The sequence below is a fragment of the Heteronotia binoei genome, chromosome 13 (genome assembly GCF_032191835.1).
Source record: "Heteronotia binoei isolate CCM8104 ecotype False Entrance Well chromosome 13, APGP_CSIRO_Hbin_v1, whole genome shotgun sequence".
NCBI classification, from domain to species: domain Eukaryota; kingdom Metazoa; phylum Chordata; class Lepidosauria; order Squamata; family Gekkonidae; genus Heteronotia; species Heteronotia binoei.
The window spans coordinates 28,070,243-28,084,117 of record NC_083235.1 but is presented as its reverse complement, the minus strand read 5'-3'; the positions used below and the strand labels follow the sequence as shown (position 1 = coordinate 28,084,117).

Genomic DNA, 13,875 nt, shown 5'->3' with positions numbered 1-13,875 from the left:
GCATCTAGTTAGGCCCTAAACTGTTTTGCATCCAAGCTTGGGCTGAGTTCCCCACCTGAACCACTGATATGGATTTTCTATGCTGACCTTGCTCATTCTTGATTCCACAGGACTCTGCTCCACTGGCTTGAAATTGTTCGCTCAGTTGCACGTTGCCCAGTTTGAGGACGACAGCTGTCACCTCCAGCACTGCAGTCACTTCTGCTGAGGAAAAGCCAATGGCTTTCATTGCATCCTTTGTGAGAAAACAACATGGAAGAGCATTAGACAATCTGACTAGGGTTGTCAATCCTCAGGTGGGGGCTGGAGATCCTCAGGTTTGGAGGTTCTCCCCCTGCTTCAGGGTCATCAGAAAGTGGAGGAAGGAGGAAATGTCTGCTGGGGATTCCATTATTCCCTATGGAAGCCAATTCCCATAGGGTATAATAGATAATTGATCCATGAGTATCTGGTGCTTTGGGGGGCTGTTTTTTGGGGAAGAGGCACCAAATTTGCAGCATAACATCCAATGCCTCCCCTCAAAACACTCTCCATGTTTCAAAAGGATTGGACTAGGGGGTCCAATTCTATGAGCCCCAAAAGAAGGTGTCCCAATTGTTCATTATTTCCAATGGAGGGAAGACATTTAAAAGGTGTGTGGACCCTTTAAGTGTGATGGCCAGAACTCCCTTTAGAGTTCAATTATGCTTGTCACAACCATGCTCTTGGCTCCACTCCAAAGTCTCCTGGCTCCACCCCCAAAGTCCCCATCTATTTCTTGGATTAGATTTGGCAACTCTAAACCTGACTCTTGTAGAATTGCATAAGAATACTGTTATGTATGTGCTTTAAGATAGGTGATTCCTGCCAGCTCATTGGAGCCAGGAGAGCAGAGCTTGGGGACTGGAGAACAATGGGGAGTGGGATCCAAATTCCTGCTGCCCTACACTAGTCACAGACCCCTGCCTGTTTGAATGAACCAATGGCAAGCTAACGTCGGAGATTGGAGTTGTATATAGGTTTGGCCTACAGGCCCTTTGTCAGTCTTGCTGGAAGCAGCCATTACCATGCTGCCTTGAAGAAAGAGCTGTTATCACTGTATCTCGTCTCATCGATGCGTTAAACCCGCTATATAACAAATACTGAGGACTAAAGGCAAAATGCAATCTTCTAGGGCAGAACATGAGTCTGCAGAGGCTCCAGTTGGTTACCTAAGCACTGGGCTTTTCCACATTCTCAACTTCCTCAGTTGTAAGTTCCTGTTTCTTTGGTGGGGGGGGGGGGATGGACACTGAGACCAAGCAGTCTTTAATACTGAACACAGTCTTCACATAAAGCAGGGGTGGCCAATGGCTGGGGCTGAAAACATCTGGAGAGCTACCGTTGGCCACCCCTGACATAAAGTTTTCACTGATCCACGTGTAAGCTGTAGAGAGAGTTTGGTTCTGAATGTTTAAAGTTGCCTTGCATTTGTATAAGCTTGGAGAAAGCAGCCAGCAAAACAGGACCTGCGTACCAGTTTTGCCTGTTACTGCATTGGTATGATAAATGGATTTGAAATATACATCTGTAATCTACTGCACGGGAACCAGAGTAAACTTTATACAATGACTGTGAACAGTTCAATTTAAAGACTGCTTGGTCTCAGCGCCCCATATATCCATGAGCAATTGGATTTGCCCATGAAAGAAGTTACAAGCACATTGTCATTATTTTGAAACTTTATTATAAAGGATTTTGCACTTGTTACAACAGACTGAAGAGGTATGTTTTGGGCATGGAGCCTTACAGCTTGTTTTCTATCCTACGTGGATGGTGGCAACCCTAGGGAAGGTTGGACAAAGCACAGGAGAGGATACTTTGTCACCCATGCTTTTATTCTTTGTGTATAGGAACATATTTCTGTAAACAAAAGTTTTAAACATTCTTCTCTTGAACCCCATATTTTAAACGTTGGGTTTCCCACACAAGTAGGAACATTCTCCCTTTTTGTCAGTGAAATTTAAGTACAAATAATGTAGATAATTGAGTCTTCTGTATTAAAGAAGGCTCACTTCTGGAAACTCCTCAGAAGGTTTACAGGTAACACCAAATCAGTATGATCCATGTCCCAACCCTGCCATAATCCAGTCAGTACCTGAACAGCCCTGAAGTTAGCAGCATCATCCACTCCCTGCAGGCTTGAGGCCTCCTTGTTGAGGTAATCATAAAGGCCACAGTCTCGCTCTAGCTTCAGCTGTTCTGTTGGAAAAGAGAGACACGCTGTTGACACAACCGCTTCCTCTTCCTTCCAGAGCCCCTTTTACATTAAGAGGCCTGTCCTCTTTAGGGTTGCCAAGTCCAATTCAAGAAATATCTGGGGACTTTGGGGGTGGAGCCAGGAGACATTAGGGGTGGAGCAAAGATCAAGGCTGTGACAACCATAATTGAACTGCAAAGGGAATTCTGGCCATCGCATTTAAAGGGACGGCACACCTTTTCAATTCCTTCCTTCCATAGGAAATCATGAAGAATAGGGGCACCTTCTTTTGGGGCTCATAGAATTGGACCCCCTGGTCCAATCTTTTTGAAACTTGGGGGGTATTTTGGGGAGAGGCTCTAGATGCTATACTGAAATTTTGGTGCCTCTACCCCAAAAAAACAGCCCCCCCACAGAGCCCCAGATACCCATGGATCAATTCTCCATGATTTTCTATGGGAATAAATCTCCATAGGGAATAACAGAGTTCCCAGCAGACATTTCCCTCCCCTCCCCCTGCTTTCTGATGACCCTGAAGCAGGGGGAAGGCCTCCAAACCAGGGGATCCCCTGCCCCCACCTGGGGATTGGCAACCTTAGTCCTCTTACCTCTTTTCCTATTCAGACCCTGACTCCACATAACCAAAAGTACACTAAGACTGCACTCCTTGCCCCTGACTCGGTCAGACCTCTTGTCAGGGCCGGCCTTGCCACTAGGCAAACTAGGCAGTTGCCTAGGGCTCCAGTAGGTTGGGGGCGCTGAATTGGGCACTTCCCATGTGACTCGGTGAGGCAGCTACTCAGTGGCCACCACTGCTGCGCAACTCCAGAGAAGAGGATTTAAACTTCAAACCCCTTCTCTGCTGTGGCGCTGCAGAGGGGCATGCAAAGTTAGTTTTGCCTAGGGTGCAAAATGCTCTAGGGTCAGCCCTGCCTCCTGGGCACAGAACACAGCTGTCTACCAGTGCAAGGATTTTCTTTTTCCAATTAAAATTGCAAATACAGCTAAAGCTGTATATCCTAACATGCAAGTCATCCAGATTTGAAGCTACCCTACAGTCTGAGCCACCATCCTTCATCTTAAGTGGCCCTGTTGCCAGAGGAACAGCCGCTGCCATCGAAGGAAGTCTCCACAGACTGGAGTAGGGTTGCAGGTCCTCCCCGGCCACAGGCAGGGGTTGGGGGGCCAGGGTTCAAAGCTAGCTAACTAGAGTGATAAGACACAGGCTAAATATTTTCTTCTTTGCTGAAATTAAGATTTTGTGTGAGTATGTTTGTGGTTTAATGTGACATTGATTTACTTATTAATCATTATTTGTTAGTAATACATCATGTATTGTTTATTTATTGGTAAATTCCTAGGGCAAATGCTTTTCTAAAGCATACTATTAAAAGGAATGTTTAGCTAAATTTTCTGTCCAGCAGCCTCTGTGAACTCCCAACCCATCCTATGTGAGCTTTCTCTTGACTATTCACATCTTACTAGGCTAACAAGACTTACGGTCTTCCAAAATGAGTTTTCTAAGCTCCCACAAAAGTGCCCCATATCCTTCTACTTTTCCTTCATTTCCCTAGTCCCTTCCCTTCTAACCACAGGGCATGAGATCTAGCCATGTACAAGCTTCAGAGATTCTGTAGGTTAACATACTGAGCAACTGATCGGAGCCTCCAGACAGGAGCTGATAGAAGATGTGGAAGTTCCTCTCGCCCTTGACGTGATGCACCACCCGTGATTTCTCCAGCAGGTCTGATAATCAACAAGGTAACAAAAAAAAAGGGAAACAGGGTTGAAAAGGCCTAAGGCAAGAGTAGCCATCTTAGAAAAGGCCCTATTGACAATGACTTCTCCACCAAGCCATGGAGGAAACTTTGACCCTCTAGTCCAGAGGTCCCCAACCTTTTTTATCCCAGGGACTGGCCTCAGAGTTAGTGGCCACCCCCAACCCCCCCCCCCCATGGATCCTCCTTCTCCACCCGTTTCCTCCTCCCTACTCTGCCCCACCCCCGCGCAGCCTCACTGCCTCCTGTTTTTACCACTTTAATGCCAGGGAAGGTGAAGTGCCTTCCAGACCAACCCCCCCCCCCCCCGCTGATCAGCTGATCCAATTGGCTGGGAAAACCGCGGCAGCACAGCTGTTTCAGCGGTCGCTTGCTGCTGCCGCCACAGTTTCCCCCACTGATTGGATAAGCTAATCAGCAGGGGGTGGGGGAGGTCGGCCTGGAAAGCGCTTCATGCCACCTTCCCCGGCCTTAAAGTGGTATAAACAGGGGATGGCGAGGCTGCCCGGGAGGATGATGAGGCTGCGTTGTGGGAGGGTGGCTGCGCGGCCCACTCGGAAACAGGCCGCGGACCGGGACTGGCCCGTGGTCCGGGGGTTGGGGACGCCTGCTCTAGTCCTTCCTTTAACTTCATCCCTAGTGCAGAGTTGCAGAAGTGTGTTTTTCAAAGTCCTGGCTGTTCCTGTATTTGCAGATGGCCTTTTTCCTCATGATGAGAACCAGCTTTTGTTTAAAGATCCCAACACGTCTCAGCAAGTATCATGCAGCCCATCCTTAATTAATTTCCACCTGGAGGCAAGATAGCTATCGTTCTGACAAATGTTTAATGATATTTCTTTATACTATGGGTTTCAGTACAACCAATTCATAAGCAATTTTAACAAAAGTACAAATCAGACCCAGGAAGTATCCTTTTTCCTTCATAAGGAGAGATTCAATTTTCTTTCTTTCTTTTTTTTAAACCCTGACATTAGATGTCCAATGGTTAGAAAGCAGAAGGAGAGGTCACAGTCTGAAGGGTTAAAGCACAAAAAGGTTCTTAGCCCCCATCCCAACCTAACTTTTAAAGGTGAAGGATTCTTGTCCCATGCCACCATCAAAAACATAACAAGATTCACATTTCTTCCCTGCCCCTGGGTTTTTGGGGTGGGGGTTAGCAGAGCCTCTATTTCTTGCAGCTGCCCAGGAAGAAGAAATTGTGCCTGTGTCTGTGAAATTCTGGAACCCTACTGAGGAGGAGAGGAAGAGAAGTGGGGCTGGCAGTTCATACTCACAATTGCTGATGACACCACCCAAAGGATCACCCTTGAAGTCAAACTCAATATCCATGTATTTGCCCTAGAGACCAAAGAGGGGAAAGCCAATGAGCTAGAACAGCACCACTCACTTAGTGCCTTACAGAGAGCCACGTTCATAATCACCTCGCCATCAACCAAAAGAACCATCTTTATTTCCACCTCTGGCACAAGGCCTGTACCTCAGGTGGGGGCTCACAGCTTACCTATCCTCCTGACACCTTTCCTGGCACTCACCAAGTAAGGTGGCAATTTTATGAGACAGACTATATGGCATTTCCCCCATTGAGGTCCCTCCTCTCCAAACCGCATCCTCCCCAGGCTCTACACCATAAATCTCCACTATTTCCCAACCCAGAGCTGGCAATCCTACCACCAAGTGTTTTTAGAATTGGAATAGTTGGTGTATAAAAAAGAAGAGAAGACTCTAAAGGGGGCAGCAAGAAGGCAATAAGATAGGATACAGAGGTCAGTACCCTTCTCTCCTTTTAAGTGTTATTCCTTGTCTGTCTCCAGATTGCTACTCTCAGGGCAATATCCTGATTCTTCTTGGAAGTTCCACACTTAGTCTTGCTTTCTCTCTCTCTCAGCTATTGATGTAGTCAGGACTCTCTCTTCTCTTTCCTGTCAAGTATGTTAGTTCCTAAATAAACCTTTATCTATACTTCTTTGAGAATTTTGTTTTCACAAAGAGGTTCTGGAACTCTGTTCCACCATGTTCCCCCAGGAAAAAAAGCCCTGTGTGGGGAAATAAAGACTTGCCAAAATGATAATGGCAGGGATTAATTAAAGGCCCTTTATTCCTTAGTGTTGGGTGCCTAAATTAAAAAAAGGACCATAACACAATTAAGAAGGTTCCAGCTAAAGCCCAATTTTATCCACAGCGGAGAGAGCTGGGGGCCCTCCTAACTGTGTTAGTTTTATTACTGAGAGGTCCAACTCAGTAACCTCCCTTAGTCCAAGAATCTCAATGATGACACATCAGCTCTCTTGAAATGTCCCAGGCAAAATCTTCATTGATGCATTTCACCCTTCTAGGGGATACGGAAGGGGATCCTACATTCAGGACTTGTTTTCTTTAATGTGCTCTCATGTATGCAAGAATGGAACTTGGTATTGGGTTTTGGATTAAGCATCTAGGAAATCTAGGCTTCCCAATCCCCAGGTCCCAGTGGGGGATTCCCCAATTTTACAAGCTTCCCCCACCCCCAGCCAGCTGGCCGGCGGGGAAAGCCCCTCCCCCACACCCACCATGTACCTCTAGATCTGGGGCAGGACCTGCAAACGAGGCAGGTTTTAAAATGTGTGTGTGCCTTTAAATTGGAGCAGGAAGTACTTCATGGGGAAGGGTTAGCAACAGCAGATCTCCAAGTGCATCCCCTCTGTTTTGCTTTCGTTTTGGACAAGTGAGAGTGTGTGTAAAAGAGCAGGGTAGTCCCTGTATTTTCCAGACCTGGTTGTGGAGGCACCAGAGACTCCTGCTTTGTTCTACTGCTTCAGACCAACACAGCTGGCCACTTGCACCAGAGACAGTTAAGCGTTTGTGTGAGTGAGAGAGAGAAAGCGAGGGGAGGGGAGGGAATTACCGTATTTTTCACACCATAAGACGCACTTCCCCCCCCCCCAAAAAAAAGTGGGTGGAAAAGTGTGTGCGTCTTATGGAGCGAAGGTACCGGTACCTACCTTCCTGGGGGGGAGGCAATCCGCTGCCTCTGCCTCTGATCCCGGCGCTTCCCCCGCGCCTGCCTGCCTGGCTCCAGCTCTGACGCTTACAGCAAGTGCCAGGATCGCTCCCTCTGCTCTCCGATCCCGGCGCTTGCTGTAAGCATCAGAGCTGAAGCCAGGCAGAAAGGCACGGAGGAAGCACCCGCCCCCTCCGCAAACCCAGCGCTTGGCGAGCACCGGCTGTGGAGAGGGCAGCGTGCTTCCTCTGTGCCTGCCTGCCTGGCTTCAGCTCTGACACTTACAGCAAGTGCCAGGATCGCTCCCTCTGCCCTACGATCCCGGCGCTTGCTGTAAGCATCAGAGCTGAAGCCAGGCAGAAAGGCACAGAGGAAGCACGCTGCCCCCTCCACAGCCGGCACTCGCAAAGCGCTGGGTTTGCGGAGGGGGCGGGTGCTTCCTCCATGCCTGCCTGCCTGGCTTCAGCTCTGATGCTTACAGCAAGCGCCGGGATCGGAGGGCAGAGAGAGCGATCCTGGCGCTTGCTGTAAGCGTCAGAGCTGGAGCCAGGCAGGCAGGCATGGAGGAAGCGCCGGGATCGGAGGCAGCGGATCGCCCCCCAGGAGGAAGATGCGTCCTATCGTCTGGAGCGCCTTATGGTGCGAAAAATACAGTATTCCCTATGGAGACTTATTCTCATAGGAAATAATGGAGAATTGATCCACGGGTATCTGGGGCTCTGGGGGGCTGTTTTTTTAGATAGAGGCACCAGATTTGCTGCATAGCATCCAGTAACTCTCCCCAAAATACCCCCCAAGTTTCAAAAAGATTGGACCAGGGGGTCCAATTCTATGAGCCCCAAAAGAAGGTGCCTCTATCCTTCATTATTTCCTATGGAGGGAAGGGATTTAAAAGATGTGCAGTCCCTTTAAATGTGATGGCCAGAAGTCCCTTGAAGTTCAATTATGCTTGTCACACCCTTGCTCCTGGCTCTGCCCCAATGTCTCCTGGCTCTACCCCCAAAGTCCCCAGATATTTCTTGAATTGGACTTGGCAACCCTAAGGAAATCTCAGCTTTTTTTACTTGCTATTACAAGTTTTTAGCTCTTAAGGGTATGAAAACAAATGCCTTTTGAAATCTTAGAAGTTGGGGAGACAAATATCCAGGAGTGACAAGGGGTTACATGCCACTTGACCCTTTATCATACAGAGCAGAAGCACATGAAATTATGCGAAATATGCATACATTTGTCACAGCATCACATGCACTTCAAGAGGTCCAACCAGTTATCTCACAAAACATTCATTCTCACCATCTCTGTATTAATACTTACAAATCTTGAGGAGTTGTCATTACGGATGGTTTTTGCATTCCCAAAGGCTGCAAAGGAAAAGGATTGAAGAGGACTGCTTAACTAAGGTTGCCACGTCCTACCTGGCTGCTGATGGGGTGGGCGGGATCATGGGTCTTTTCTGCAATTTTCTGCCATGTGTGCACAGCACACACAGCACAATGACATCATCCAGAAGTGATGTCATCACATTGCTGATGTCAGGGGCAAGCTCTATGGTTTATAGCTGATTTTACCATAGAGGTTTGCCCTTGGGGGTGAGATTTCCCCCTTCCAGCCAGTTGGCTGGTGGCAGGGAAGTGCCCTGCAAAAGCAGGCATTCCCCTATTCCCAGCAGGCATCTGGCAACCGTATACTTAAAGTGACACATTTATCCCAGAATGCTTTGGGTGGCATCCAATGTTTCCTGGGCTAGGTGGTGGGCAATGTTCCCTCTAAGCTGCAGAGTCTTGTGAGCAAAAATTCTACTATGTGAGCTACTGGCATTAAAGTTGCAAGCTACTGGCATTAAAATTGTGAGCTACCGCATAAATTAGTTTGCTCTGGGGCCATTTTTCCTGAGCTAAGACAAAAACCTGTGAGCTGGAGGCTAAAAACCTGTGAGCTGGCTCACGCTAACTCAGCTTGCAACCCTGGTGGTGGGAGGAACATATAGAAACATGGGGGCTAAACAAATACAGCAGTGGTCCCCAACTTTGCTGAGACTGTGGGCACTTCTGAAATTTTTGAGAAAGGTTGTGGGCATCACCATAAGATGGCTGTTATGGGGGAACACAACAAAAGTATGGGAGGTCCAAAGCATGAAGCAGGCAGCTTTTTTTGAATGGATGCTCCCTGTGGACTTAAAGTGATGCTTTTTAAGTTCTTCTAAAGCACCTCTTAGGAGGGAAGGCAGCATGGTATAATCCAATCTTGTCAGATCTCAGAAGCTGAGCAGAGTCAGTATTGGATGGGAGGCCTCGAAGAAAGACCCTGCAGAGGAAGGCAATGGCAAACCACCTTTACTTCTCACTTCCCTTGAAAGCCCCTTGCTGGGGTCACCATCAATCGGCTGCCACTTGATGGCACTTTTCACACACAAAGCATCTCCTTCCCCTAGGAGGTAGAGGAAAGCCAGGACTGGCTTTTTGCTTTGGAGGTGAAGTGCTTTGAGGAAGAAACAAGTGGACATCAGGGAGCACATCACTGGGTGCTATGGCAGGCACGAGTGTCATGCTGGGGGACCACTGAAATAGAAGACTGAAATGTAATTCCCAAGGACTGGCTGGACTTGAGAGCCCTAGACATGATCAGGCATCCACATGTATGAATTCACATGTCTGACTTCACCTGGAAAACAGCCCAGTGACATAAGTTTTGCCTTGAGGGAAAATAGCTGAATCCCTCAAAAGAAACAGACAACAAAAATTCAGTTACTGTCCTTTTACAAAACAGCCTTGATTCAATTGTGGACTCTATTCCTTCCCTATTCTATTTCTCAGAAAGGAGTCAGTGGGCACATACCTTCCAGGACAGGGTTTGACTGCAGCAGCTGTTCCTTCACACGGTTCACCTGTTCACCTTTTCCACAGACAGCTGCCACATACGACATCACTAGTTTGCTGGCCTCTGAGGAAGAGAAAGGATGGGGCTCAGAGATTTAAAAAAATCACATGGGAAATAGAGGAAGGCTAGGAGTGCCTTGATCTTCCTGTACCCCTGTTACATGAATTTGCTGACTGAACTGATTTATTTGCAGACTGAATTGATTTAAACCACATGCACATTTGAACCTTACTAAAAATTGCCTTGCTGATCAAAACAAGGTTTACCTAATCTGGCATTCCACCTGGGAAATATATATATATAGTCAAGGCTATGTCAAATCCCAGTAGTGAAACCCTAGCATTCAGTAATAAATTAAATGTGTGTATAAAAACATCACAGGAGAAAAGACGGGCAACAGTGTTAACCTGTTTCATTATGGTCATGTAGCACAAATAATGGCTTTTCAATGCTGAAGGAACATGATAGTGTGTGGTTTTTTTCCAGAGAACTGAAGGCAGTTTGAAAGAACATCTAACATTCCTCTGTGCACACTTATTCAGTTTTGGCTCCTGCAAACAGATTCTGCAGGTTGATATATTTTAAAAACCTGCAAAACTTGTTTAGCCATGGGCAAGAGTGAATATGCAAAGATGTATGTAATGCCCCTGTATAAATCAATGGTATGGCTTCATTTGGAGTACTGTGTACAATTCTGGTCACCGCACCCCAAAAAAGATATTATAGCATTGGAAAAATTACAGAAAAGGGCAACTAGAATGATTAAAGGGTGAGAACACTTTCCCTATGAAGAAAGGTTAAAATGCTTGGGGCTCTTTAGCTTGGAGAAATGTTGACAGCAGGGTAACATGATAGAGGTTTACAAGATTATGCATGGGATAGAGAAGGCAGAGAAAGAAGGACTTTTCTCCCTTTCTCACAATACAAGAACTCATGGGCATTCAATGAAATTGCTGAGCAGTTGGGTTAGAATTGATAAAAGGAAGTATTTCTTCACCCAAAGGGTGATTAACATGTGGAATTCACTGCCACAGGAGGTGGTGGTGGCTACAAGCATAGACAGCTTCAAGAGGGGAATGGATAAGCATATGGAGCAGAGGTCCATCAGTGGCTATTAGCCACAGCTTATTGTTGGAACTCTCTGTCTGGGGCAGTGATGCTCTGTATTCTGGTGCTTGGGGGGGAGCACAGTGGAAGTGCTTCTTGCCCCACTGGGGGACCTCTTGATGGCACTTGGTTTTTTTGGTCACTGTGTGACACAGAATGTTGGACTGGATGGGCCATTGACCTGATCAAACATGGCTTCTCTTATGTTCTTATGTATACATTGTGGGAAATTAAAGTCTTTACCAAAGCACTTTCAGCTCTCCTAGGAGTCAACTCCAGCAAAGAAACTGCTGAAACCAGTCAGCTCTACTAAACAAATGTATCCTACATCCTCCTGTTTCCATTTCTATGTACCCTTTTCACTTCCACACTGCTGCTGTAATCCTGCTCCATGCACTTTGTAAGTCCACATCAGACAATTTGTCAACTATCACAATTCACACCACATAAATCATGTCACTTAGTCTCCAAGGTGGTGCTGAAACTATTTTCCCAATATAAACCTTGCCTCTCCAACCTATTCTTTAGACTTCTGGCTGTTGCTATCAATGTTCCCTCTAAGCTGAGTTAGTGTGAGCTAGCTCACAGAAGGATGGTCCCAGAGCACACTAATTTATGCAGTAGCTCACGATTTAATGCCAGGAGTTCACTATTTTAATGCCAGTAGAATTTTTGCTCACAAGATTCTGCAGCTAGAGGGAACATTGGTTGCTATATGTGTCATTATCCCTCCTATCCCCATCCCCAACACCACCACTTTCCTCCCAGTAGTGCTTTCTTGTACAATGACTTCCCCGGGGGCTTTTTTTTGTAGCAGGAACTCCTTTGCATATTAGGCTAGACACCCCTGATGTAGCCAATTCTCTTGGAACTTACAATAGGCCCTGTACTAAGAGCCCTGTAAGCTCTTGGAGGATTGGCTACATCAGGGGTGTGAGGCCTAATATGCAAAGGAGTTCCTGCTACAAAAAAAGTCCTGAGTCTTCCCCTTAAAGCCTCACTCACTCACCTGTTTTGCCAGCTCCGCTCTCGCCTGTAATAAGGACACACTGGTCCTTGTCCTGATCTCTCAGGGAGTGGTAAGCATCATCAGCTATAGCATAGCTACACAGGACAAAGAGGAGACATATTAGGAGGGCTGGTTTCTCTCTCATCATTACCTCCCCACATTCCTTGGGGTTTTGACTCTCACAAGATCTTACTTACATGTGGGGCTTTATGGCAAAGAAGTTACAGTTCTTGTACTGTTCCACCGTCTCTTCTGAGTAAATGGGCAGGGGCTGATAGGGGTTCACTGAGATCACCACATTCCCAATGTAAGTCTGAGGCAGAAATATTGTTATTAACAGCATGTACAGAAAGGTGGGTATATGGTATATATCGTATGGTATAGCCAGGGTTTTGTTTGTAGCAGGAACTTCTTTGCATATTAGGCCACACACCCTTGATGAAGCCAATCCTCCAAGAGCTTACAGGGCTCTTAGTGCTGGGCCTACTGTAAGCTCCAGGAGGATTGGCTATATCAGGGGGTGTGGCCTAAAATGCAAAGGAGTTCCTGCTACAAAAAAAGCCCTGGGTATAGCACAATCTAAGCAGGGTCAAAATGTGGCTAAGATAAAGGAGAATGATGTAAGCTGCTTTGGTTCCCATTGGAGAGAAAGGTAGGATATAAATGAAGTAAAGAGAAAAAATGTTCATATCTAGGTTCTAACGCCTTTTGTGTGTGTAAAGTGTTGTCAAGTCACAGCTGACTTACAGCAACCTTAACAAGGGGCTTTCCAGGCAAGTGAGAAGCCGAGCCGGTTTGCTATTGCCTCCCTCTGCAGAGTCTTCCTTGGTGGTCTCCCACCCAAGTACCAACCCTGTTCAGCTTCTGAGATCTGACACAATCAGGCTATACCATGCCGCCTTCCCTCCCTCTATTATATACAATATACTCCCTCTTCTTCTCCCTCCACCCTGCCCTGCCCTCTTTGATCAGCTTCTCTGTCTCAGCTTCTATGGTCATAGACTAAGTGGGCATGGATTAATCTCATACCATACCAAGTTTCCAAATCTCCATCAACCCTTCCTAAACTGGAAACACTCCCACCTCAGTTATTCCTCATCTCCCACTCATCTTACATAGATTTCGTTATGTTGGAAGCGTTCTTTCAGGTTTTGCAGCAATGTGTCTTCGGTCAGTGGATCAAGCAGTACCAGGTCTGCCACCCCAACGGTGTTGAGTAGGGTCAGATCAGTATCCATGGCTTTGTGGGGGAGGGGGGGGCTCCAGCCTGTGGGTTAATAAAACAGCTTGATTAGGTCAAATGATTTTTACCTCCAGAACATAGCCCTCCCCATCAATGTTCCCTCTAAGCTGTAGAGTCTTTTGAGCAAAAATTCTACTTTGTGAACTACTGGTATTAAAGTTGTGAGCTACTGGCATTAATGTTGTGAGCTGCTGCATAAATGCGCTCTGGGACCATTTTTCCTGAGCTAAGACAAAAATGTGTGAGCTGGAGGCTAAAAATCTGTGAGCTAGCTCATGCTAACTCAGCTTAGATGGAACACTGCTCCCCATTCTGCAACATACAATGAGACTACAGGGTCTTCACACAGCAAGAGAAGGGTTATATACAAGACACAAACCACTGTAAGCCAAAAAAAAACCCCTTTGGTACAAAAAAGGTTGTCCATCTCACTCTGTTCAGATCCTTCCTGACATGAAACTCGTGTGTGTGTGCATGCGATGTTGTCTCAAATCATTTCTGGGTTATGGTGACCCAATGAATTAAAGACCTCCAGACTGTCCTATCATTAACACCCTTGCTCAGATCTTGTGAAATGAAAGCCATGGCTTCCTTCATTGAGTCAGTTGGGTCTTCCTCCTTTCCTACTGTCTTCAACATTTCCTAGCATTATTGTCTATATATGCT

The 13,875-nt window shown here is 46.6% G+C and overlaps 1 protein-coding gene across 3 annotated transcripts in view; it reads right to left on the bottom strand.

The window, feature by feature from the left end:
* LOC132581558 (unconventional myosin-Ia-like) overlaps nt 1–13,215 on the bottom strand; it is a 64,422-nt gene extending 51,207 nt beyond the window's left edge. For all 3 annotated transcript variants that reach the window (XM_060252864.1, XM_060252866.1, XM_060252867.1), the window contains exons 1-9: nt 13,082–13,215; nt 12,164–12,279; nt 11,967–12,061; nt 9,809–9,913; nt 8,288–8,334; nt 5,271–5,334; nt 3,866–3,964; nt 2,117–2,220; nt 88–235 (exon numbers count right to left, since the gene is read on the bottom strand). In XM_060252864.1, coding sequence (XP_060108847.1) covers nt 88–235; nt 2,117–2,220; nt 3,866–3,964; nt 5,271–5,334; nt 8,288–8,334; nt 9,809–9,913; nt 11,967–12,061; nt 12,164–12,279; nt 13,082–13,204 — 901 coding nt within the window. In that variant the 5' untranslated portion in view covers nt 13,205–13,215. The remainder of the gene's footprint in view (nt 1–87; nt 236–2,116; nt 2,221–3,865; nt 3,965–5,270; nt 5,335–8,287; nt 8,335–9,808; nt 9,914–11,966; nt 12,062–12,163; nt 12,280–13,081) is intronic.
* Nucleotides 13,216–13,875: the final 660 nt, after the last annotated feature.